This window comes from Delphinapterus leucas, chromosome 1 (genome assembly GCF_059928025.1).
Source record: "Delphinapterus leucas isolate spDelLeu-1000000601 "Yukka" chromosome 1, BTC_Dleu_Yukka2, whole genome shotgun sequence".
Classification (NCBI taxonomy): domain Eukaryota; kingdom Metazoa; phylum Chordata; class Mammalia; order Artiodactyla; family Monodontidae; genus Delphinapterus; species Delphinapterus leucas.
In genome coordinates, this window is record NC_143129.1 from 137,052,057 (window position 1) to 137,076,808 (window position 24,752).

The 24,752-nt window shown below is 35.1% G+C and overlaps 1 protein-coding gene and 1 pseudogene across 3 annotated transcripts in view; one reads left to right on the forward strand and one right to left on the reverse strand.

The window, feature by feature from the left end:
- The window catches only part of DOCK7 (dedicator of cytokinesis 7), a 212,821-nt gene that overhangs the window by 34,551 nt on the left and 153,518 nt on the right, over positions 1 to 24,752 (forward strand). For all 3 annotated transcript variants that reach the window (XM_022581248.3, XM_022581251.3, XM_089921600.1), the window contains exons 5-13: positions 2,705 to 2,834; positions 2,927 to 3,139; positions 3,456 to 3,541; positions 4,115 to 4,181; positions 5,317 to 5,466; positions 13,465 to 13,545; positions 15,645 to 15,810; positions 20,147 to 20,289; positions 24,359 to 24,452. In XM_022581248.3, the coding sequence (XP_022436956.2) occupies positions 2,705 to 2,834; positions 2,927 to 3,139; positions 3,456 to 3,541; positions 4,115 to 4,181; positions 5,317 to 5,466; positions 13,465 to 13,545; positions 15,645 to 15,810; positions 20,147 to 20,289; positions 24,359 to 24,452 (1,130 nt within the window). The remainder of the gene's footprint in view (positions 1 to 2,704; positions 2,835 to 2,926; positions 3,140 to 3,455; positions 3,542 to 4,114; positions 4,182 to 5,316; positions 5,467 to 13,464; positions 13,546 to 15,644; positions 15,811 to 20,146; positions 20,290 to 24,358; positions 24,453 to 24,752) is intronic.
- Positions 9,260 to 16,118, reverse strand: LOC149750740 (small ribosomal subunit protein eS26 pseudogene; annotated as a pseudogene).

Sequence of the window (24,752 nt, forward strand, 5' to 3'; positions counted from 1 at the left end):
TAACTAATATCCTCAAAGAGATGTGAAAAAGTTATGGTAACCATATAAAAAATCAACTGGTTATCTTTGGAAGTGAAAATTTTGTTCAGTGAAAAAAATGTTTAAAACTCAGCAGATGGGTTTAATGGCAGAGCGGATGTGACTGAAAAGTAGAATAGTAAGTTATAAGATGAAACCAAAAAATTCTTCCATAATTCAGCACAGAAGGGTAAAAGAATAGAAAGTACTTTATTCATTCAAGACATACTTACTGAGAGGCTAGCATGTGCCAGGCACTATACTAAGCAGTGATGATACAGCAGTCAACAAAACTAACTCCGTGCCCTCATGGAGCTTATATTCTATTTGGGGTTGAGAGCAATAGACATTAAACAAACACAGATAAATATATAATAGTTGGGAAGAATAGAGGGAAGTCTTGTAGAGAAAAAAAGTAGGATGGGGGGGATAGGGAGAGCCAAGAAGAGGTGATTCCACTTTGTGAATAACTAATCGGAAGAGGCCTTTCTGATAAGATGAATTTGAGCGAAGACATGAAGGAAGTTAAGGAGTAAGCCCTCTGGATATCTGGGGGAAGAGTGTATTAGGCAGAGGCAAGAGCAGTACACGCAAAGGCTCCATATTGGAACCATGCTGGGAATGTTCAAGGAATAGCAGAGAGGTCAGTGTGGCTGGAACAGAATAAGTGAGGGAGAGAATGCCAAGATACAGAGTCGTAGAAATGGTGGTGTTGGATGGGTAATCATGTAGAGCCTTATCATAGCAACTGACTACAGGAACAGAATGATAATATAGAAAAGAGTATTGATCATGAATCATGTCATTCTTCTCAGCTCTATTGAATTTCATACTATCAGTTTTTTAGGACATAAAGGAGGAAGAATGCAACAGTATTCTGGTTTATTAGAGTAGCTTAGATATCTAGTTTCTCAATTAAGGCACTTTTTTTCCACATTATCTCATTTTTATTAAAAAATACAAAAACTATAAGTATGTATATACTTATGCAGATGTATATACTTATGATTATACATACGCCCAGGAAAAGATCCAGTTAGTTAAATACTAGGAGTTCAACACTGATACTCTGAGTAGTAGAAATATAATGATTGTATTTTTACAAGTCTGTATTTTTAAATTTTCAACAATGAGCATGGATTGATTCTGTAATAATAAAATGTTATTTTAAAAAAAACCCTTTTTCATATAGAAAAGCAACAATGTATTCTGTCCTTTAAGGAAAATACAAATGTTTCCCTTGAGGAAAAAAGGTGCAAAGACTAGAAAACAGTTTAGTATTTTTCAAAAATATCTGGTAATGGTTTTTTGCTGCAAAGTTTTGTCTATTTGCCTTTAGTCAACATTGTGTAAAGAGTTAAACAGACCTGTGTTTGAATTCAAACTTTGTCACTTTACAGGCATTTTTACACAAATTAAGGCACTTTAAACATTTCATGAAAGATTAAAATATCTGCTTCTGAGTAATATCTTTCATGTTACTATACTGCATATTTTTATTTTAGTTATTCCAGAGAAAAATGCTTTCTTTTATTTTGTGATTATACTATGATGTGAGCATCATGTAGCTGCTATTTCAGTACCTTTTGCAGCAAGACATGTGAATAATTCATATTAAGTGTGATTCTTTACTATGTCATAAATTGACTGATAGAACCATATCATCCTCTGGTAATTATAATTGTTTATGCTGCAGTTAAAATTTCCCCCAGTTTGACTATATGAGGTGTGACACAGTAGTTGCTCTTTGATCATAGTGTCTCTAATATTCTTGGACATTGGGTTGTTAGAAAAGAAGTATACATTAGTTTAAGAGTTGTTCTTAGCCTAATATATATATTATACAACAATATATGTTAATTAAGAATATATGTATACAGTGGTGTAGATCTTGCTATTCTTTCATTTTACAGGCTCTTTTTTTTTTTTTTGGCTGCGTTCCGTCTTCGTTGCTGCGTGCGGGCTTTCTCTAGTTGTGACGAGTGGGGTCTACTCTTTGTTGTGGTGCGTGGGCTTCTCATTGCTGTGGCTTCTCTCGTTGCGGAGCACTGGCTCTAGGCGCATGGTCTTAGTTGCTCCGCGGCGTGTGGGATCTTCCTGGACCAGGGATTGAACCCATGTCCCCTGCATTGGTGGGTGGATTCCTAACCACTGCGCCACCAGGGAAGTCCCTAGTTTTTCATTTTAGAAGCCTGAAGCTTTAGGTTGTTTAAGATTTTTTATACATAATGAGATATAGCAAAATTTTTTTGGCTATTTGGAACTTTAAGCTTCAGTGCTTTATATATTTTTGCCTTTTAAAAATTTACATTGTTATGAATGCAGGATATATTTTCTGCTCTCTCATTTTATTCTTTAACCTGGCTTCCCATCCTTTCCTTTTACTGACCAATTCTCTGAATTGAAAGTACAGCTTAAATTATATCCACAGGATTGTCATGAAAAGGAAGGACAATATGATTTACCTCTGGAAACTCATAAATGCTCTCTAGTTGGATTAAAGGAACTCTGGATGGAAGTTTTCTTAAACCTCTAGTTAAATGTTAAATACACTAAAAACTGCCAGAATATATTCTTATTATGTAAAGAAATAATGCAGAGAACAGTTGGCTTATTACATAATGATGATGAAAAAGTGAAAAATTTTCAAAAATTGATATTTCCTTAATTATTTTATTTTGAATAGATATCATAAACTGGGAACAGGATTTAATCCTAATACATTAGATAAACAGAAAGAAAGGCAAAAAGGTTTGCCAAAACAGGTCTTTGAATCCGATGAAGCTCCAGATGGCAACAACTACCAGGATGAACAAGTAATACTTTTATTTTTAAATGACTATAAGAAGTTATTTTAATATAGTTGTTTTTATTCATTGATTAATATATTTAATGTTTTACATTACAGGATGATCTTAAAAGACGTTCAATGTCAATAGATGATACTCCAAGGGGTAGCTGGGCCTGCAGTATTTTTGACTTGAAAAATTCACTTCCTGATGCTTTGCTTCCCAATTTACTTGATCGAACTCCAAATGAAGAAATAGACTGTCAGAATGATGACCAAAGGAAAGCAAACCGTCATAAGGAACTCTTTGCCTTGCATCCATCACCAGATGAGGTATAGATAATTTGGATATAAAGAAGCAAATGATTATTAATATAGATGTTTTGGGAGTATGAATTGTATGTAGCATTATGATAATGTAGGGAATAAAACTTAATTGAAACATAGCTATGCTTTTTGTAAATGAAATATAGTTGAGCACACTTATGATGTAATGACTCCTGTTTGAGGATAAATAGGCCATTCTTTTCTGTGTTCACTTGTGAAGACTAAAAGTAGTAGATTAATAAAATAAGTTCTTAAAAAATAAATTGTAAAGGGTTGACACATGGTAAGCATGTTCATTTTGGTGTTGCTTGTCAATTTGTAGGAAGAACCAATAGAACGACTTAGTGTTCCTGAGGTGCCCAAAGAACATTTTGGTCAAAGACTTCTTGTAAAATGTTTATCACTCAAGTGAGTATTTATTTTGTTTACTATGTAACTTTTATTTTCTGGAATAATATTTTGAATACCAGTATAACAAAATCCTGGTAGATTTTATACTTGTGTTTGTGTCCTTTTGAAAAGTAATGTTCTGTACATAATTTTAAATTCTACTAAACATTTCATCCTGCCTATGAAGCTGAGCTTGAGAGCATTTTTGGCTAGGTGAAGATGACTCTGCCTCAGTTATATAACTAGTCTTAAAACTTGAAAAAACGTTCACTGAAATCTGTAGTATTTATCAGACACTGTTCTTGGCTTGAGGAATATAAAGACAAAGTATCTTTTTCCTTAGAGATGATTTTATATTTGTTACATGGCAGGCTTTCTTTTTTCTTAAGATTTTGAAGTACGTAGTAATGGTTGATTTAGACTGTGAAAGGTATACGTGGAGAAGTGTGTTTCAGGAAGAGGGGCAGTATAGATGGTGTAGCACAGATGTAGAAAAGTACAAGGTATTGAGAGAATTTATTTTTGGAATGAGAGTTTCTCTTGAACTATGTACTTTATTTTTAAACTGCTTTATCCTTTTCCTTCTTAAAGGTTTGAGATTGAAATTGAACCCATTTTTGCAAGTTTGGCTTTATATGATGTGAAGGAAAAGAAAAAGGTAAGGTTATATAATTTGAACCTAGTCTTTTGTCATAATCATAGGTTCAGAAACCTGTTGTTAAGTTGTTTTATAAGATAAATAATGACTTTTTGAGAATATTATTAAACATGGATTTTTTAAGAAGCAAGTAGAAATTTAAGACATAAAGTATTTTCTTACTCTAAAATAGTTCAGTTGACCTAGTTTTTATTTCATTGAAAGAGTTCCAAAAGCAAGTAGCAGAAGCAACTTTCTTTTAGTTTAATAAATAGAAAAAAATACAAGAAAACCATTTTGGGCAACTGATGTATAAAGGATTATAATGATGGTGACAGTGAATTTTTGTTGATGTAATTTTCAGATTCTCACTAGCTAAAAGATCATTTATATATATTTCAAATATTTTTGTCTAAAGTAGTGCTCTTAGTTTTGCCATTATATCTTTATTACACTTAGGAGTTTTTCAGAGGGCTGTCTCATACAGCATTTCAGTATTCTAAGCCTAATGTGTACTAGAAACTTAAAATGCCTTTAGTGACTTCTGCTGTCAACTTATTATGGATTTCTATAGTGGAACTGTATTCCAGCAACTTGTATTTGCTAAATCAAATCTTCTGAGATGTTATTCATGTAATTGTTTTAAAGACTCAGTTTGGGGTAATTCATCTCAATAATAATTTCTTTATATACTTTATTAGAAGTTAAATTTCTAATTAAAAGAGTGTGGGAGGGCTTCCCTGGTGGCACAGTGGTTGAGAGTCCGCCTGCCAATGTAGGGGACACGGGTTCGTGCCCCAGTCCGGGAAGATCCCACATGCTGCGGAGCGGCTGGGCCCGTGAGCCATGGCCACTGAGCCTGCACATCCTGAGCCTTTGCTCAGCAACGGGAGAGGCTACAGCAGTGAGAGGCCCGCGTACCGCAAAAAAAAAAAAAAAAAAAAAAAGAGTGTGGGATATGGTTCTTTAGAATATGTTTTTTGCATTATATATTTTTTTGCTTTGATATAGACATGTAAAGATCAGTCAGTGAAATATATGGTAAACTGTATGTTAGTATAATCGTCTAATATCTGTAATATTTTAAGACTATGATTTTTGTGAGTTTTTATAAAATACACAGGTTTTAAATTTAATATATGAATATGTTTTTTAGATTTCAGAAAACTTTTATTTTGACCTTAATTCTGAGCAGATGAAAGGATTATTACGTCCACATGTACCACCTGCTGCCATTACCACCCTGGCACGATCAGCAATTTTTTCTATCACTTATCCTTCCCAAGATGTTTTTCTTGTAATAAAGGTGAGAATAATGTTAAATATATTTGTTTATTTGTGTTGTGTCTCTATACTTGTGTCCCTATCAATATTGCAGGCTTTTTAAGGGTAAAGATTTTATCTTTAACCTATTTTTTCATCTTAATATTTCTTAACACTATATTAGACGTATACTATAGGCGCTACCTAAATTTTTCTTGAGTGGGGAGCTTTATTAGGGTTCTCCAGAGAAATAGATCAGTAGGAGGGAGATACACACACACACACACACACACACACACATACACACACACACACACACACAGAGAGATTGATTTTAAGGAAGTGGCTCGTGTGATTGTGGGGGCTGACAGTTTTGGAATGTGTAGTGCAGGCTGGAAATCCAGGAAAGGGGTGATGTTGTAGGCTTAAGTCTGAATTCCACAGGGCAGCAGACCAGAAACTCAGGCAGGATTGCTGTGTTGCAGTCTTGAGAATCCTTCTTTGAGAAACCTTAGTCTTTGTTCTTCAAGTCTTCAACTAACTGGATGAGGCCCACCCACATTATGGAGGGTAATCTGCTCTACTCAAAGTCTACTGATTTAAAAGTTAATCACCTCTAAAAAATACCTTCATAGCAACATCTAGATTGGTGTTTGATAACCTAGCCATGTTGGCATATAAAATTAAGCATCATAGGAACTATACTATGATTTTATCACTCAGCTCCTAAATATATAAATACTAAAATCTAAATCATTGAGATCATGGAGCATTATGATTTGACTGTCAGCCAATTAAGAATAAGGATTACAGGGCTTCCCTGGTGGTGCAGTGGTTGAGAGCCTGCCTGCCGATGCAGGGGACACGGGTTCGTGCCCTGGTTCGGGAAGATCCCACATGCCACGGAGTGGCTGGACCCGTGACCCATGGCTGCTGAGCCTGTGCGTCCGGAGCCTGTGCTCCGCAATGGGAGAGGCTACAACAGTGAGAGGCCCGCGTACCACACTAAAAAAAAAAAAAAAAAGAATAAGGATTACAGATTCTAAAATCTGAATATTACTAAGCCACTTAGCTTAGGGTAACTTAAGAATAATTTACCTTAGCTTGACCTTGACTTGAGAATAGCCTAAAATATATTCTTTAATCTTTTTTTCTGTATTTATATAAAATTATCATAAAAAGGTAATGAATTTTATAATAAGGTTATAAAGTGGATTGTCATGAAATGAATTTTATTTACCCACAGGAATAATGTCCTAATTTGTGGACAGATTCCTATGAATTCAGGTTAAAATAAATCTTACTTACAATGAACAATCTTACAAGCAAAGATTTAGCAGCAGTGGTCTTCAGAAACTCACTTAAGAGTAAAGTTCTAGATATTAATACAATTGATAAATGTGTATACACAGTTATTTTACATGGGAAAATAGTAAGTTTTCATAAAATAGAGCATATTTGAGGGAATGAACTGGAAAGATAGAGATGGTGATTGGAATACTGGCTGCTTAAAAATGAGACTATTCATACCATACGTTCCCAATTGTGTAAAATATATACACACACACCTGTACACACATAAATGGTTGTATATACATAGAAAAAGACTTTTACATAATTTCAAAAATATGTACAAGTTAAAGTGTTTTACAGACTTTAAAGAAAATGTATTTAGGAGGTTTTCTTAAATCATAGTCCAGCAGGACGTTTTTGTTTTTTGAGAGAAAAATCCCCTTGATCTGTGTATTAGTTAGTTATTGCTCTACAAGAACAAAAAGACAAAATCCCAGTGGCATACAACAATAAGCATTTTTTAGTTCATGCATCTGAGTTGTCTGTGTGGTCAGCCAATATAGGTTGAACTCTGTTAGGTAGTTGTGCTCCTTCCAAGTGTCTGTAGGTTGGCTGGGCGTCACTTGATTTAGTTAGAGCTGATCTTTGTATGTCTCTTTTCTGGCAGGCTAGACTGGCGTATTCTCATGGTGATTGCATAGGTACCAGAGAGCAGACCTAGTTGCACAGACACTTTTCTAGCATTTGGTCACATCACACCAGCTAACATTTTATTGGCCAAAACAGGTCACATGATAACACAAACTCTAGGAGTTGTGATATATACCTGACCTCTTTATTTGGAGGAATTGCAATGTCATATAGCAGTGAGGGGGTAAAGGAAGGGTGAAGAGTCATAGGATATTTATATGTCAGCTTTGGTAGATGCTGCCATATTGGTTTCCAAAGTATCTGTGATAGTTGTATTCCCCACCAGGGGTGAATAAGAGTTTCAGTTAGTCACACTTACCAGTTTTTTAAAAAACTGACATATGAAATACGTATAATAAGACCTGTATAGTTTACAAATGTGGGGTAAACAGAGCGATGAATTCTTACTATGTATTTTTCTGTGTAATCATGACTAAGCTCAAGCCATACAGTATTTTCATCACCCCATCACCCTGGAGAGTTCTTTTGTTTGTCTTTCTAGTGACTATCCCCTCTGTTCCACCAGATGACTAGTATTCCAACTTAAATCACCATTATTTAGCTTTTCCTCTTCTTGAATTTCATCTGAGCACAGTCATACAATATGTAGTCTTTTGTGCCTGGCTTGTTTCAACTCTATAATTTCTGTGAGAATCCTCTATATTATGTACAGCAGTAGTTTGTTCTTTTATTTTTATCATCATGTTTTACTTCATTGTCTGATTATAGCACATTATTTATCCTGCTTAGATGAATAGATAGACCTTGGTAGACCATAGGGGTTTTTTTTCCCCCCTAATGTATATCTGGTTTTCAGTTGGTTATTATGAATAAAGCTTCTATGTACATTCTTTAACAAGTCTTTTGGTACATGAGTATACATGTGTTTGCCACTCTGTGCTTGCTTTCTCACAGAATGTTATCCTTTGATAAATCAAAGTTTATAGCTTACATGTTGTCTAATTTATCAACCTTTTTCTTTATGGCTATGGTATTTTGTGTTTTATGTATGAAATATTTGTCTCCCTCAAATTCAAAAATATATTCTCTTAAGTGATCCCTGGTAAGAGTAATTGTTTCACCTTACACATATAGTTTGGAGTGAAGTTGAGATGAAGATTAATGCCCCCCACATATGGATAACCAAATGACCCAGCACTATTTATTGAAAAGACTGCTTTTTTCTCCTACTGCTTTTACAAAGTATCCCATGTCATAAATCAAGTGTTCATGTGTATGAGATTTTTTTCCTAGAATCTTTTTTGGTTCAACTGGCCTGTTTGTCTTTAATTGGCACTAGTACCACACTGTTTTAATTATAGTAGTTTAGAGACTTCCCTGGTGGCGCAGTGGTTAAGAATCCGCCTGCCAGTGCAGGAGACACAGGTTCAATCCCTGGTCCGGGAAGCTCCCACATGCCGCAGATTAACTAAGCTGGTGTACCAGAACTACTGAGTCTGCACTCTAGCGCCCACGAGCCACAACTACTGAGCCCACGCGCCACAACAACTGAAGCTTGCACACCCTAGAGCCCACGTGCCACAACTGCTGAGCCTGTGTGCTGCAACTACTGAAGCCCATGCACCTAGAGCCCATGCTCTGCAACAAGAGAAGCCACCACAATGAGAAGCCTGTGCACTGCAACAAAGAGTAGCCCCTGCTCACCGCAATTAGAGAAAGCCTGCGCACAGCAACGAAGACCCAAGGCAGCCAAAAAAAAAAATTATTGTAGTTTATAAAAAACAGTATATTTTTTCTAGCTTTATTCTTCAAGATTGCCTTGGATGTTCCTTTTTCTTTTTCTTTTTTTTTTAATAAAGTATGATTTCCATTTTATTGTCTTTTCAGAGAACAGTATTTCTTCAGTCTTTAAGGACTTAGCTCCTTACGTGGGCTTTGGTGGAAGTCGTGGGGCAGCACCTGTAGGTCTAAATCAGGGTGGAGGTGTTCGGTCCTTCTGAGCTTCCCGAGAACTATTCCTGACTACCTTGCTGTGAATGGCACAACTCATGCAGTAATGTAGTTTCACATACAGCTTGGAAAGCACATAGGCATCGAAAACACTTGCTTCAGAAATGTCCCTGACGGCTTAGGCCTCTACTATGTTCTGAATGATGAGCTTCTTAATGGCCTTGTCCTTGCGCAAGCATCGGGCACAGTTGGTGCAGCAAACAGGCTACACATGGCCGTGGCCCTTTTTGGCATGACCGTTGTTCCTTCTTTTCTTGGTCATCTTGGAAGTGAGGAGGTGAGAGAGGCTGGATGTTTTTGACCCTTTACATTTTTGTATAAATTTTTGCTTGTCAGTCTCTCCATGCTGCCCCAATGCAGGCATACTCTCTCTCAAGAAAGAACTTGTTGAGATGTTAACTGAGATTGCATTAAATATACTGATCAATTTGGAAAAGCTGACGTCTTTAAACTGCTGAGTTCTCCAGTCAATGAGCACAGTATGTTTTTAGGTCTTTTCTCCTATATCTTCCTGATAATTTGATATTTTTGACCCTGTTCTAAATGTTATCATTTAAAATTTTTCATTTTAAATTATATACAGAATTTCATTCATCACTGGTGTATAGAAATTCAGTTATCTTTTCTTTATAAATTTTTATTTATAGTTAGTAACATGCACAAGGTGTACACTTTCTTTAATTTTTACATACTTAACTCAGTTGTGTAACCAACATCCAGATCAAGGTATATAGAACATTACTCAACAGCCTTCTTTGGCCCCTTCCTACTATGCTGACTTATCATCATGGATTAGTTTAACCTCTTTTTCTTCATAGAAAAGGAATCATATATGTTCTTGTGTCTGACATTCTAAAGAATTATATGATTCATCATTTTTGCATGTAGCAATAGTTGGTTGTTTTTCACCCTGCATAGTATCTTGTTATATGCATATCACAGTTTGGCCATTCTAATAGTCGATGGACATTGGGGTTATTTCTAGCTTTTGGCTATATTCTAAGTAATGCTGCTGTAAACATTCTTTTTTTTTTTTTTTTTTTTTGCGGTATGCGGGCCTCTCACTGTTCTGGCCTCTCCCGTTGCGGAGCACAGGCTCCAGACGTGCAGGCTCAGCGGCCATGGCTCATGGGCCCAGCCGCTCCGCGGCATGTGGGATCTTCCCGGACCAGGGCACGAACTTGTGACCCCTGCATTGGCAGGCAGACTCTCAACCACTGCGCCACCAGGGAAGCCCTGTAAACATTCTTATATATGATTTTTGCATTTCTATTGAGTATATAGGTAGATGTTGAATTACTGGGTCATAGTGTATTTATAGCTTCAGTTTTAGTAGAAAGAACCAGTTTTCTGACGTGGTTAGTCCAAGTTTCAGTCTCATCAGCAGTGCTTGAGAATTTTATTTGCTCCATTTCCTTCTTAACATTTGATATCATCAGGTGTTATTGTATTTTACATTTCAATTTCATTAATTTTATTTTATTACGTATTTTATTTCTGGTGCATTTGCAGGGGTATGTCAGTTTGGCTTTAATTTATAATTCCCTGATGTCTAAGAATTATTGGCCATTTGGATATTCTGTTTTGTGTAGTGCTCATTCAAATAGTAAGCTCATTTTTAGCTTGTTTATATACATAAAAAACACAAATTTTAAGTGTGTAGGATACATAAGTTTTAAGTGAAAAAAATACAGTTGTGTAATCTTCATTTCATTGGATTGTTTTTATTTTATCAATTATTAATTTATTAGTTTGTAAGAGCGCTTTATGTATCCTCCATTCACTAATTTGAAGTATCAACTTTATTATGTGCTAAATTCTTGCATACACTTCATTTGGTTTCTGGACTTTTATCCTATTTTATTTATATTTCTTTTCCTAAAACATTAAAAATTTTATAGGGGTAAAGTGAGACATTTTGGAGAAAAATGATAAGGAGAATTGTATTGGCCACTTAATATTTTGTGAGTTGTCTTTTTTAATTGTAATTTTGTACTTTGATGTTATATTAAATGGAGATGACTTTTAAGACTGATTGCTTTTATTAATAGTTATAATTGAGGTAAAATACACATAACATAAAATTTACCATCTTAATCGTTTTTATGTGTACAGTTCAGAATTAAGTATATTCAGATTATCATGCGAGCAATCTTTAGAAAATTTTATCTTGCCAACAAAACCTTAACCCTCTATACACATTAAGTAGCAGCTCTTCATTTCCCCTTCTCCCCAGCCTCTGCCAACCAGCATTTTGCTCTTTGTTTCTATGAATTTGTCTATTCTAGATACCTCATTTGAATGGAATAATACAGTATTTGTCTTTTTGTGACAGGCTTATTTCCCTTGGCGTAATGTCTTCAAGGTTCATCCAGGTGGTAGCATGTTTCAGAATTTTCTTCCTTTTAAGGCTGAATAATATTCCATGTGTATGTGTATACTCATGTTTTGTTTACTCATTTTTTGATGGACACTTGAATTGCTTCTACCTTTTGGCTATTGTGAATAATGCTGCTATGAACATGGGTGTGTGAATATCTGTTTGAGTCCCTGCTTTCAATTCTATTGAATATATACCCAGAAATAGGTTTTCTGAATTACATGATAATTCTATTTTTAACTTTTTGAGGAACCTCTGTACTGTCTTCTACAGCAGATTACGATTTTACACCATAAAAAGCACACAGGGGTTCCAGTTTTCCATATCCCTGCCAATGCTTGTTATTTGTTTGTTTGTTTATTTAATTGTGGCCATCCTGATGGGTGTAAGGTGATATCTCATTGTGGTTTTGATTTGCATTTCCCTAATGATTAGTGATGTTGAGTGTCTTTTTATATGCTTCTTAGACGTTTGTATGGCTTCTTTGGAGAAATGTCTATTCAAGTTCTTTGCCCATTTAAAAATCAGATTATTTGTTGTTTTGTTGTTGAGTTGTAGGATTTCTTTATCTGTTTTGGATAAAGAACTCCTTATCAGTTATATGATTTGCAAATATCTTCTCTCATTCTGTGGGTTGCCTTTCACCCTGTTGATTGTGTTCTGTCATATACAAAAGTTTTAAATTTTGATGTAATCCAATTTAACTATTTTTACTTTTGTTGCCTTTGCTTTTTTTTGTGTCAAATCCAAGAATACATTACCAAATCCAATCACAGGAAGCTTTTCCTTTATTTTTTCTTCTAAGAGTTTAATAGTTTTAGGTTTATGTTTAGGTGTTTGATCCATTTTGAGTTAATTTTTGTATATAATATAATGTAAGGGCTCAACTTTATTCTTTTGCATTTGGATATTCAGGTTTCTTTTAATATCATTTGTTGAAAAAACTTTTCTTTCCCCATTGAATAGTCTTGGCACCCTTGTAGAAAATCTAACTATTTATAGTTTTCAGATTACAGATCTTTCACCTTTTTGGTTAATTCCTCAGTATTTTATTCTTTTTGATATTATTGTAAATGGAATTTTTTTCTTAATTTCCTTTTTGAATTGCTCATTGCTCGGGTATAGAAATGCAACTGATTTTTTGTGTGTTGATTTTGTATCCTGCAACTCTGCTGAATTTATTAGTTCTAACAAGTTTGTGTGTGTGTGTGTGTGTGTGTGTGTGTGTGTGTGTAATATTAGAGTTTTCTATATAAGAGATCATGTTGCCTGTGAATAGAGATAATTTAACTTCTTCCTTTTCAATTTGGATGTTTTTGTTTCTTTGTGTTGTCAAATTGCTCTGGCTCAGACTTCCAGTACTTTGTTGAATAGAATTGGCAAAAGTGAACATCCTTATCCTGTTCCTCATTCTAGAGGAAAAGCTTTTGGTTTTTCAGTGTTGAATATGATGTTAAATGTGGACTTTTCATATATGGTCTTTATTATATTGAGGTAGCTTTCTTCTTTTCTAAGTTCATTCAGGTGTTGAATTGTCCAGTTCTTTTTCCTGCATCAGTTAAGATGGTCATGTGTTTTTTTTCTGTTATTTTGTTAATGTGGTGTATTATATTGATTGATTTTTGTATTTTGTACCATCCTTACATTCCAGGCTGATTGCTTTTATTTTTAAGCTTAATTAATCTTTACTCTTTTTGTCTTTGACAGCTAGAAAAAGTGCTACAGCAAGGAGACATTGGAGAGTGTGCAGAACCATATATGATTTTCAAAGAAGCAGATGCCACCAAGGTAGAATGTCATGCCTCTTATTTCTGCCACTTTCATAGTCATTAGCAGTCACTTTCCATTCTCCTCAGATCCCCAAACCCAACCCTAAACAACCTCTAATCTCCGAAATTATAATTTGGGAGAATACTATACAGAGCATATTAAAGAATTTTACTACTAGTTCATTTTTTTCTCTTGGCCTACCCATTTTCTTTATTTCCTTCAGTACCTAGCTTGAGTCATGTGCTATGCTATTCTTTAAAATCTCCCTCACCCCAAGCTAATGGATTCCTAAAGAATCAAATTAGTTCAGTTTAATTCCTAAATAATAAAAAATTTCCTGTGTTTGCAAAATAGTGATTTTGATGGAACTTTTTCTAGCAAAGCAGAAGTATTCTGGGCCTCTGTCTAGCTGCAGATAATTAGGAAATATGGTAAAAATAGAAAATACAATCTCCATTTTGCCATCAGATAACTAATTTCTAGAATTTGGATAAACTTATAAAGCAAAAATAATAGGTGAACAATCGGTACCAAATTCCAGATACCCTGAGTTAGTTATAAGAATAACAGGTGAGGACTTCCCTGGTGGCGCAGTGGTTAAGAATCCGCCTGCCAATGCAGGGGACACGGGTTCGAGCCCTGGTCTGGGAAGATCCTACATGCTGTGGAGCAGCTAAGCCCATGTGCCACGACTACTGAGCCTGTGCTCTAGAGCCCGCGAGCCTCAACTACTGAGCCTGCGTGCTGCAACTACTGAAGCCCGCACACCTAGAGCCCATGCTCTGCAACAAGAGAAGCCACTGCACCACAACGAAGAGTAGTCCCTGCTCGCCGCAACTAGAGAAAGCCCGCGCGCAGCAACAAAGACCCAATGCAGCCAAAAAAAAAAAACAGCATAGCAGGTGATTTTTGGATCTTTGAACACATGATTTAATATGTCAAACAGCCAGGAGAGGTGTGCTTGAGGAGTATTGGACAAATCACCACAATCTAGAAAATGTTTTGCTTTTTATTTTTCTGAGATTTGGAACAAGAATTGAGTGTTTTCTGCTAATATGGGTGCATCTGAGCACATGATATTCTCTGATTCCTGGATATCTGGTTGAAATTAGGGTTAAACTATTCTGGCTTTCCCCAGGTCGTCATTTTACAAATTAAATTGCTCTGTTATATGAAGTTCATAGGTGTATAATTGCAGCTTACTTCACTCTTATCTTACATATTCACATGCTTGATAAGGGTCCTTAATTCTCTTTAAGTACTCTTAAAGCAAGAACCTATTTTGAAGGTATAATAGATATAGCAGTAAGCAGTCCTACCATTTAGCTATTTCTTCATCTTTTCTCAGTCCTGAGTCCTAAGGTAGGACACTGCCATTTGAGTATACCTTACCAATATCCTATATGGAAATAGTATGTGAGAGATTTTAGTGTAGGTTTTCACCCTTGGACCATTGGTTGGCTATTGCAGGCCACCTTAGTGTTTGTTTCAAGGATAGCCTAAAAGTTGAGCCAGCCTCAGGATGTCTTCCAGATAAGCACGTGCTATTTGGATCATTGGTCTTTTTCCAGGGTTTAGTCCTCTTGTCATACTTTTTTTGTTTGCTTCTTTTATTACAGCTCTGGGCTTATTTATTGTTGGTTTATTTGTGACCCCCAGTCCCACCTCATAGTTGTCATAAGTTAGTGATTATGTCAGAATGGCCCAACTGCTTCCATCTTTTTTAGAAAAATAAAATTTAATAAGTCGTAACCTAGAATATTTTGTGGTTGGCAGTTCGTGTCTAGAACCTGTTGTCTAGGTTATGTTTCCTTTCATAAAATAGTACTTTCAGTACATAAACATGTTTGACTCTTGCTGTCCTTTCTTTTCTCCCAACATAAGATCATCACAAACAGAAATTTTAAAGACTTTCACATACATTTGTAGAACTGGTTGAGGTTGCTTAGTAAAGATAATATACTGTTAATTGATCTCTGAAAGGTACAGATTGTTTTTCCATCTTTGCTGAGAATTGAGAATCCTTAACCTTTATATTTTCCTTTATATATTATGAAATAGCCTTTAATTCATTTCTTTGAACGTAATCATATAATGTATAAAGTTTTGTTTTGCAGAATAAGGAAAAATTGGAGAAGCTGAAAAGTCAAGCTGATCAGTTTTGCCAAAGACTTGGGAAGTATCGCATGCCTTTTGCTTGGACTGCAATCCATTTAATGAATATTGTTAGCAGTGCTGGGAGTTTGGAAAGAGATTCTACAGAGGTGGAAATAAGCACTGGAGGTGAGAATGTTTTATATAAAATATTTTTACATGTATAATGCTTTTCTTTTTCTTATATAGTCTTGTTATATTTGTAAGCTTTGCAATGTAGTGAGACATTAAAAGGGTTTTCTTTTTTTCCTTTAACGGGTTTATTGAGATGTAATTCACATACGTACAGTTTGCCCATTTAAGATGTATAATTCAGTGTTTTTTGTTATATTCATAAGTTTCAGAAAATGTCACCACAATCTAATTTTAGAACTTTCATACTCCTTAGTGGTCACTCTTCTCCTCAAGTCCCCAAACCTAACCAAACTGTAATTTATTTAGTCTGTATGGATTTGTCTATGCCAGACATTTCATATTAATAGAATTATACAATGTGTAATCTTTTGTGAGTAGCTTCTTTCACTTAGCATAATGTTTGAAAGGTTCACACATGTTGTTACATCTGGGTATAGTCCATTTTGAGTTAATTTTTGTACATGGTAAGAGGTAAGGGTCCAACTTCATTCTTTTTATGTAGATATCTAGTTGTCCCAACACCATTTGTTGAAAAGGCTATTCTTTCCCTATTGAATGGTCTTGGCACTCTTGTTGAAAATCAATTGACCGTCGATATATGGTTTTATTTCTGGACTCTCAGTTCTGTCCCATTGATATATATGCTTATGCTAGCACTATACTATCTTTATTATTTTAGCTTTGCACTAAGTTTTGAAATTGGGAATAGTGGGTCCTCCAATTTTTTTTAAGATTATTTTGAGCTCTTGCATTTTCATAAGAAGTTTAGGGTCAGGTGATAATTTCTGCACAAAGGCAGCTGGAATTTTGATAGGAATTACATTGATTTGGTAGATCAATTTGTGGAGTGTTGCCCTCATAACAATATTAAGTCTTCCAATCTGTGGAATGTTTTTCCATTTATTTAGATCTTAAAAATTTATTTAAACAATCTTGTAGTTTTCAGTGTACAAGTCTTGCCCCTCTCTTGTTAAATGTGCATCCCAGTATTTTATTGGTTTTTGATGGTATTTTAAATGGATTGTTTTCTTAATTTCATTTTCCTAATGTTCATTTTTAGTGATAGAAATACAGTTGGCTTCTGAATATTGACCTTGTACTTTGAAACCTTTTTGAATGTGTTTATTAATTCTAATTTTTTTTTCTTTTCTGGATTCTTTAGGATTTTCCATGTATAAGATCATGTCATCTGCGAATGAAAATAAGTTTACTTTTTTTTTCCCCCATCTGGATGTCTTTATTTATTTTTCTTTTCTAATTATCTTGACTAGAACCTCCTGTACAGTATTAAAAAAAATGGCAAGAGTGGATATCCTCATCTTGTTCCTGACCTTAGGGGGAAGGCACTCAGTCTTTCACTATCAAGTATGATGTTTGCTATAGGTTTTTCATAGATGTAATGTAGTAGTTTGAGGAAGTTCCCTTCTATTCCTAACTTTTTGAGTGGTTTTGTCATGGAAGGATATTGGATTTTGTAAAATGCATTCTTTGAGTTTACTGAGATGATTTGTATGGTATTTTGCCCTGTAGTCTTTTAGTATGCTGTATTGCATTAATTGATTAGTTTTGGATGTTAAACTAATCTTACACTTCTGGGAGAAGTCTCACTTGGCCATGGTATATAATTTTTTTTTATGTGTTGTTAGTCTGTTTCCTAGTATTTTGTTTAGTATTTTTGCTTCTATATTCCTAAGGGATATTGGTCTGTAGTTTTTCTTCCTTGTAATATCTCTGTCTGTTATTGGTATCAGGGTAATAATACTGGCCTCATTGAAAATGAGTTGTGATTTTTTCCTTCTGGTTTTTGGAAGAATTTGTAAACAATTGGTATTAATTTTTCATTGAAAGTTTGGAAGAATTCACTAGTGAAGCCACCTTGGCTTGGTCTTTTCTTTGTGGTAAGTATTTTCATTACTAATTATATCTCTTGTTATACATCTATTCATATTTTCTCTCTCATCTTGAGTCAGTTTCAGTACTGTGTATCTTTCTAGAAATGTGTTCATTTCATCTAAATTATCTAATTGTTATCTAACTGTTGACTTACAGTTATTCATAGTATTGTAGTATAATCCTTTTTCTCTCTAAGGTCTGCTGTAGTGATGATTTTAGTAATTTGAGTCCTGTCTATGTATTTGTTTTTTAATAAATTTATTTATTTTTGGCTGCATGGGGTCTTCGTTGCTGTGCAAGGGCTTTCTCTAGTTGTGGCAAGCAGGGGCTACTCTTTGTTGTGGTGTGTGGGCTTCTCATTGTGGTGGCTTCTTTTGTTGTGGAGCACAGGCTCTAGGCACGCAGGCTTCAGTAGTTGTGGCATGCAGGCTCAGTAGTTGTGGCGCATGGGCTTAGTTGCTCCGCGGCATATGGGATCTTCCTGGACAAGGGCTTGAGCCCATATCCCCTGTACTGGCAGGTGGATTCTTAACCACTGCACCACCAGGGAAGTCCCCTGTCTATGTATTTTTTTCTTCATTAGTTTAACTAAAGTTTTAAAAATTTTATCTTTTTGAAGAATCAGTTTTTGGTTTCATTGATTATTTTTCTATTGTTTTCCTAGTTTCTATTTCATTTATTTCCACTTAGCTGTTGTCTTTTTTGGTATCCTTTCTTTTTTTTTAACATCTTTACTGGAGTATTGCTTTACAGTGGTGTGTTAGTTTCTGCTGTATAACAAAATGAATCAGCTGTATATCCCCATATCTCCTCCCTCTTGCATCTCCCTCCCACCCTCCCTATCGCACCCCTCTACTCTAGGTGGACACAAAGCACCGAGCTAATCTCCTTGTGCTATGCAGCTGCTTCCCACTAGCTATCTGTTTTACATTTGGTAGTGTATATATGTCCATGCCACTCTCTCACTTCGTCCCAGCTTACCCTTCCCCCTCCCTGTGTCCTCAAGTCCATTCTCTAAGTCTGTGTCTTTATTCCTGTCCTGTCCCTAGGTTCTTCAGAAGCATTTTTTTTTGTTTTGTTTTGTTTTAGATTCCGTATATATGTGTTAGCATACAGTATTTATTTTTCTCTTTCTGACTTACTTCACTCTGTATGACAGTCTCTAGGTCCATCCACCTCACTACAAATAGCTCAATTTCGTTTCTTTTTATGGCTGAGTAATATTCCATTATATATATGTGCCACATCTTCTTTATCCATTCATCTGTCGATGGACACTTAGGTTGCTTCTGTGGCCTGTCAATTGTAAATACAGCTGCAGTGAACATTTTGGTACATGACTCTTTTTGAATTATGGTTTTCTCAGGGTATATGCCCAGTAGTGGGATTGCTGGGTCATATGGTAATTCTATTTTCAGTTTTTCAAGGAACCTCCATACTGTTCTCCATAGTGACTGTATCAATTTACATTCCCTTGGTATCCTTTCTAATGCTTGCTTTGGGTTTAGTTTTCTCTTCTTTTTCTAGTTTGTTAAGATGTAAGCTTAAGTTACTGATTTGAGATCTTTCTTTTTTTGTAATATAAACATTCACAGCTATAAATTTCCCTCTGAGAACTTCTTTAGTGATATATCATATGTTTGGGGGTTTTGCATTTTCATTTTCCTATATCTTAAATGTTTTAAAATTTCCCTTGTTACCTCTTTGATCCATTGGTTATTCAGAAGTGTGCTGTTTAACTTCCACACGCTTATGAATTTCTCAAATTTTCTTCTGTTATTGATTTATAGCTTAATTCCAGTGTTCTTGGAAAACATATTTTATATGATTTGAATCCCTTTGAATTTATTGTATTTTGTTCTATAGCTTATTATATAGTTTGTCTTGGAGAATTTCCTGTGTGTGCTTGAGAAGAATGTGTATTCTGCTTTTGCTTAGTGGTGTATTCTATAGATGCCTGTTAGGTCTAGCTTGTTTATAGTTTTGTTTGTTTTCTACAACATAGTTGCTCTATTGGTTTTGAATTATAAGGTTATCTTGCAAGGACTTTGAATGCAAGTTGTCTTAAATTCTTTTTCAAACTCAAGTGCTAAGACTGAGGGGCCATTATATGACCAAAATTTGCATTGTGTGCCTATTTCCTAGTAAATACATAGTTCCTCTATAGCTGTTCTTCATAGCTCATATTGGGTTATATGCATAATCTTTGTGTGGTAGAGACTTATTTTACACTGGAGAAGTTTTTAAAGAGAACCCAAAGATTTAGGTGTAATGCTTCCTTACAGATCTCCCCAGAAGTGAAATTCTTCTGCTGTAATCAGTATTGCTGAGGGGATAATTTTCAACTTTAGTGGCTATTTTCCTGTGTTTGGAGGACTGCTTTAAAACACATTTTAAATATTATGGAAATGAATATCTTACTTTTTTTCCTTGGTAGAACGAAAGGGGTCTTGGTCAGAGAGGAGGAATTCTAGTCTGGTTGGCAGAAGATCACTTGAAAGGACAACAAGTGGAGATGATTCTTGTAACTTGACCAGCTTTCGACCTGCTACTCTCACAGTGACAAATTTTTTTAAGCAGGTATTGTTCTGTCATGGAGGAATTCTAGGGGGCTATTCGTACTTAAATTTCTTGTGATTTCAGAAAAATCATAATTTTCCATGTATTACATGTACATGTAGTAATTGTGATTTTAACAAGTTAAAAAAATTAAGAATAAAAAATATAATAAAAAATAATATTATAGCTGTTTTTTCATCATTATATTTATTTAAATGTTGGCATTGATTAGTAATGCTTCCAAATCAATCATCCACATCTGTATCCTATTTCTTAATTTTAATATTTTAACTTTTCTTAAGCATTGATATTTTATGGATTTTCTTCGAGTAGGTGTGTGGTTATATCTGTCTTCCCCACTCAAGTCGTTTTTGACCTAACATACCACATCCATGGTATATAGAATAGAAATTTCAGGCTCTAGTAGTGCATTTTTGTGCTAAAATTATTTTTATAGGTGAGTTTATAGGTCCAAAAAGTTCTTGATCAAAGATACTTTGTTCTTTGCAAGTATATTTCCTGTACTTGAGTCAAATCAGTAGTTTTCAAGTGCTGGTCATGATCCAATAATAGTAATGGAATAGTAATGGAAATTTAGTAGATAACACCCAGCTTAAAAAAAACAAACAAACCAGTAGAATAGAAAAATAATAGTGCATTGCACTTAGTGAAGTTAAATATTGCTTCAGTAGGCTTTTTCCCTCCAATTTTTGTGTGCGTGCATACCTGTCCATATGTGCATACATGGTGTATGTGCTACTGGATTTTGATGTAAAATGAATTTTATACTCTGAATCAGGATCAGAAAATTTCGAAAGTCTGTCTAAAGTAACCAGAGGACCAGAACATTTTAAGGATGGAAGAAAATTTGTATTAGTGTGATAAACTGGAGAAGGGTACTATGCATGTATTTTGGAGCGGATTAAAGGAAAATGCTAAGTATTGCCTCAGAATTCCTCCTTCTGTGGTGTTATTCTAAATAAGAGGAGAAAATCCTGGCCTAGTGACACCTTATAACTTGAGAGGGCAAGGTGTTTAGGGCAGGATGTGTTATGATTTGACAGCTAGCTGTCTAGTATAATGCTACAGTTATATATCAGTAGCATTTACAGGCAGCTGCGCTGAGAGACTCAAATGGAAAATAAAGCAGGTGAGAAGGCTCTGAAGTGGTAAGGGTCTTTTTATTTTGGATAATAGTGCAAGAAAGAATCTAGAAAAGGCCACAGTGTTACTTGGATGAGGTGATAGGCCACATTTAGCTATGGAAACAGGGCAGTAGATTTACTTGTTACAGTGACACAACCTTGTGGCTGTAACATTTCTCTCTCTCTTCGTCTTCAGCTGGTATATCACTTCTGCCACTATTTCCACAGCTTTTTTTTTTCTTCAGCATGTTTTATTATTGAACTAGTATTATAAACTTAAATCAGTAAGTCATCCATCCACCCACCCACCCACCTGTTTATTCAACCAATTTTTTTTTTTTTGCGGTAAGTGGGCCTCTCACTGCTGTGGCCTCTCCTGTCACGGAGCACAGGCTCCGGACGCGCAGGCCCAGCGGCCATGGCTCACGGGCCCAGCTGCTCCGCAGCATGTGGGATCTTCCTGGACCGGGGCACGAACCCGTGTCCCCTGCATCGGCAGGCGGATTCCCAACCACTGCGCCACCAGGGAAGCCCTCAACAAATATTTTTTGAGCATTCATCATGTACTGAACACTGTTGGAGACTGGTAACTGGAAACTGGAACAAAGTGATTGTGAAAACTTAAGGATGATTGCTGGAAATATGGAGCAATGGAAAGCATTTACACTTGACTTTTGTACAGTTCTATAATTTTTTAACTATTAACATATATGATATTTATAAGTATTTTTAAATAGCTAGGATATTATGCATCAGGCAAGTGCATATTAAGTAAAAAGCAGAAATTACAATTTTAATAAAGTAGAATTCAAGGTACAATTTCTCCTAAATGAGATACAGAAGGCAGGTTATTTATTTACTTATTTATTTGTTTGTTTGTTTGGCTGTGCCGGGTCTTAGTTGTGGCATGTGGGATCTTCTTTGCAGCATGCGGTATCTTTTGTGATGCACAGGCTCTTTGTTGCGGTGCGAACTTCTCTTTAGTTGTGGCACACGAGCTCTAGAATGTGTAGGCTCAGTAGTTGCGGCATACGGACCTAGTTGCCCCATGGCGTGTGGGATCCTAGTTCCCCAACTAGGGATCGAACCCTTGTACCCTGCATTGGAAGGTGGATTCTTAACCACTGGACCACCAGGGAAGTCCCCAGGTTTTTTTTTTTTTTAAATGAGAGATTACTGTCCATGATTGGGATATAGTAATCAGGAGTGTTTATGTACAGATTTGAAATGTGTCAAGCCAAAATTATTGGAAATACATAGAGATTTAAAAACAAAAATTAAATCCATACATTAGTTTTAAGGACATTTGTTCTATTTGTTGACATGTATAGAAGTTATCTGTTGCTTCAGGAGTACATAGCAGTACATGCAGTGTGGAGGGGTGAGTGTCAGCTAGGCTTATTCACATGTTTGGCGATTGACTGGGGTCAACTGATCTAGACTGACTTTTGCTGGGAGAACTGAAATGATTCAGACCTTTTCCATGTGTCTCAGCTTCCACTCTTATACTCTAGCAGGCCAGCTTGGTCATGTTGTTATAGCAGTGACAGAAGTTCCAGAGAGGGGGCAAGCTTACTTACGCAAATGCTTTTCAAGTCTCTGTATCATGTTTGCTTACTGATTAGAACAAGTCTCGTGGCCAAGCCCAGGGGAAAGAATTGTGTCCCACCCAACAAAAGGCATGGAAACAGACAGGGAGTAAAGAATGGAGGCCATTGATATAATCAGTTTAACAAGTGAAGTAGACAGAAATAATTGAATCTTGAGATAATTTGAATGTATTCTAAATAAGGACCATTTGAAGATCTGTATTCATTTCTGTACTCAAAAGGAGAGAATATGCTCTTTTAGTAACTGATGGAACGTTTACAATAATTAATTGTATATTTAGATCACTGAAAAAATCTTCTTGAAGTCAGATTCTCTAACTATAACTCAGTAAAACTGAAAACCATTTATAAAAGTATTGACAAAAATCTCCAAACACTTAGAAAATAAAAATCACTTTTTAAAATAATGGCATAAAAGAAGATCAGTTCTGTATCCTGTTTAGAATACAATTGTGAACAAATGAGATCTGGCTCAAGGTGAGCTCACAGTAATAAAGGAGGCTTAAGTATGTTTATTACCAAATAGGATAAAAAGACAGTATATGAATTATGCATTAAAAATAATAAGATGTCAAATGCAGGAGGTTTGGATGAATAAAATGTAAAGACTTTTGAATAAAAGAATAAAATCAATCTCTACCTATTTTAACTGTAGGAAAAAATATTACTTTAAATTGAGAATTCTTTGTTAATTGGACATGGTTCGGTTTTTTTGTCTCTTTTCCCCCATTGATTGAGGTCTTTTTAGAGTTTTCTTTCTGGTCTTATTATGGGATAGTTGTCTTGTTTTTTTTAAGAGTAGTTTTTTGTTGTTACTTCTTTCTTTTCTTTTTCAAATGTAGCCAATGCTCTATATTTTGCATTTAAGAAATTTGGTGATATAAAGTTGAAAAGACAAATGGAAACTCAAGTGTAACAAATTTATGAGTGTCATATATATATATATATATATATATATATATACACGTACATATATATGTCTGTTTTCTGTCTATATTCTTGTTTTCTTCTCTTTATCTCCCTCTAACTCGCACCATTTTTTCTATATTTTAGAGTGCCCTGTAACCCCTTATAAACACAGATAATGGGCTGTAAATAAATCTATAAAATTTAAAAATAGATAGCAATATTATAGCTCAATACAACTTGAAAGCAAGAAGGAAGAAAATAGGTTAGCATATTTATTTTTAATCGTAATTGTATTAATTTAATTTTACTTTTCATTCAGACTGAATTGAAGGAAGAAGGGCAGGATTATTAACAGGCAATATAAACTTATTTTCAATGTACTATATTTTAAAAATCTAATACTTTTTCCTCTATTTTTAAAATTAGGAAGGAGATCGCTTAAGTGATGAAGATCTATACAAATTCCTTGCTGATATGAGAAGGCCATCTTCTGTTTTACGGCGACTAAGACCTATTACAGGTATTTTAAGATTTTGTGTAAACGTGATGACAACTATTATCATCATTAATAATTGTATTTTTTATAATTATCTATTCCGTTTTTCAGTTATCTAGCCCATACGTGTTTCTGTGCTCAAGACCTGTCAGCCTTCTTCATTTCATTATTCTGCTCTCATGTAGTCTTAACAGTTTGGATGCAGGATTCAGTACCTTTGATAATTTGAGTACGGAAATGAGAATGATGAATAACATTGTGGCTTAAAATTATTTTCTAGAGGGAAAAAAATACATGTAATGGTAGATATTCAGAAATAGATTC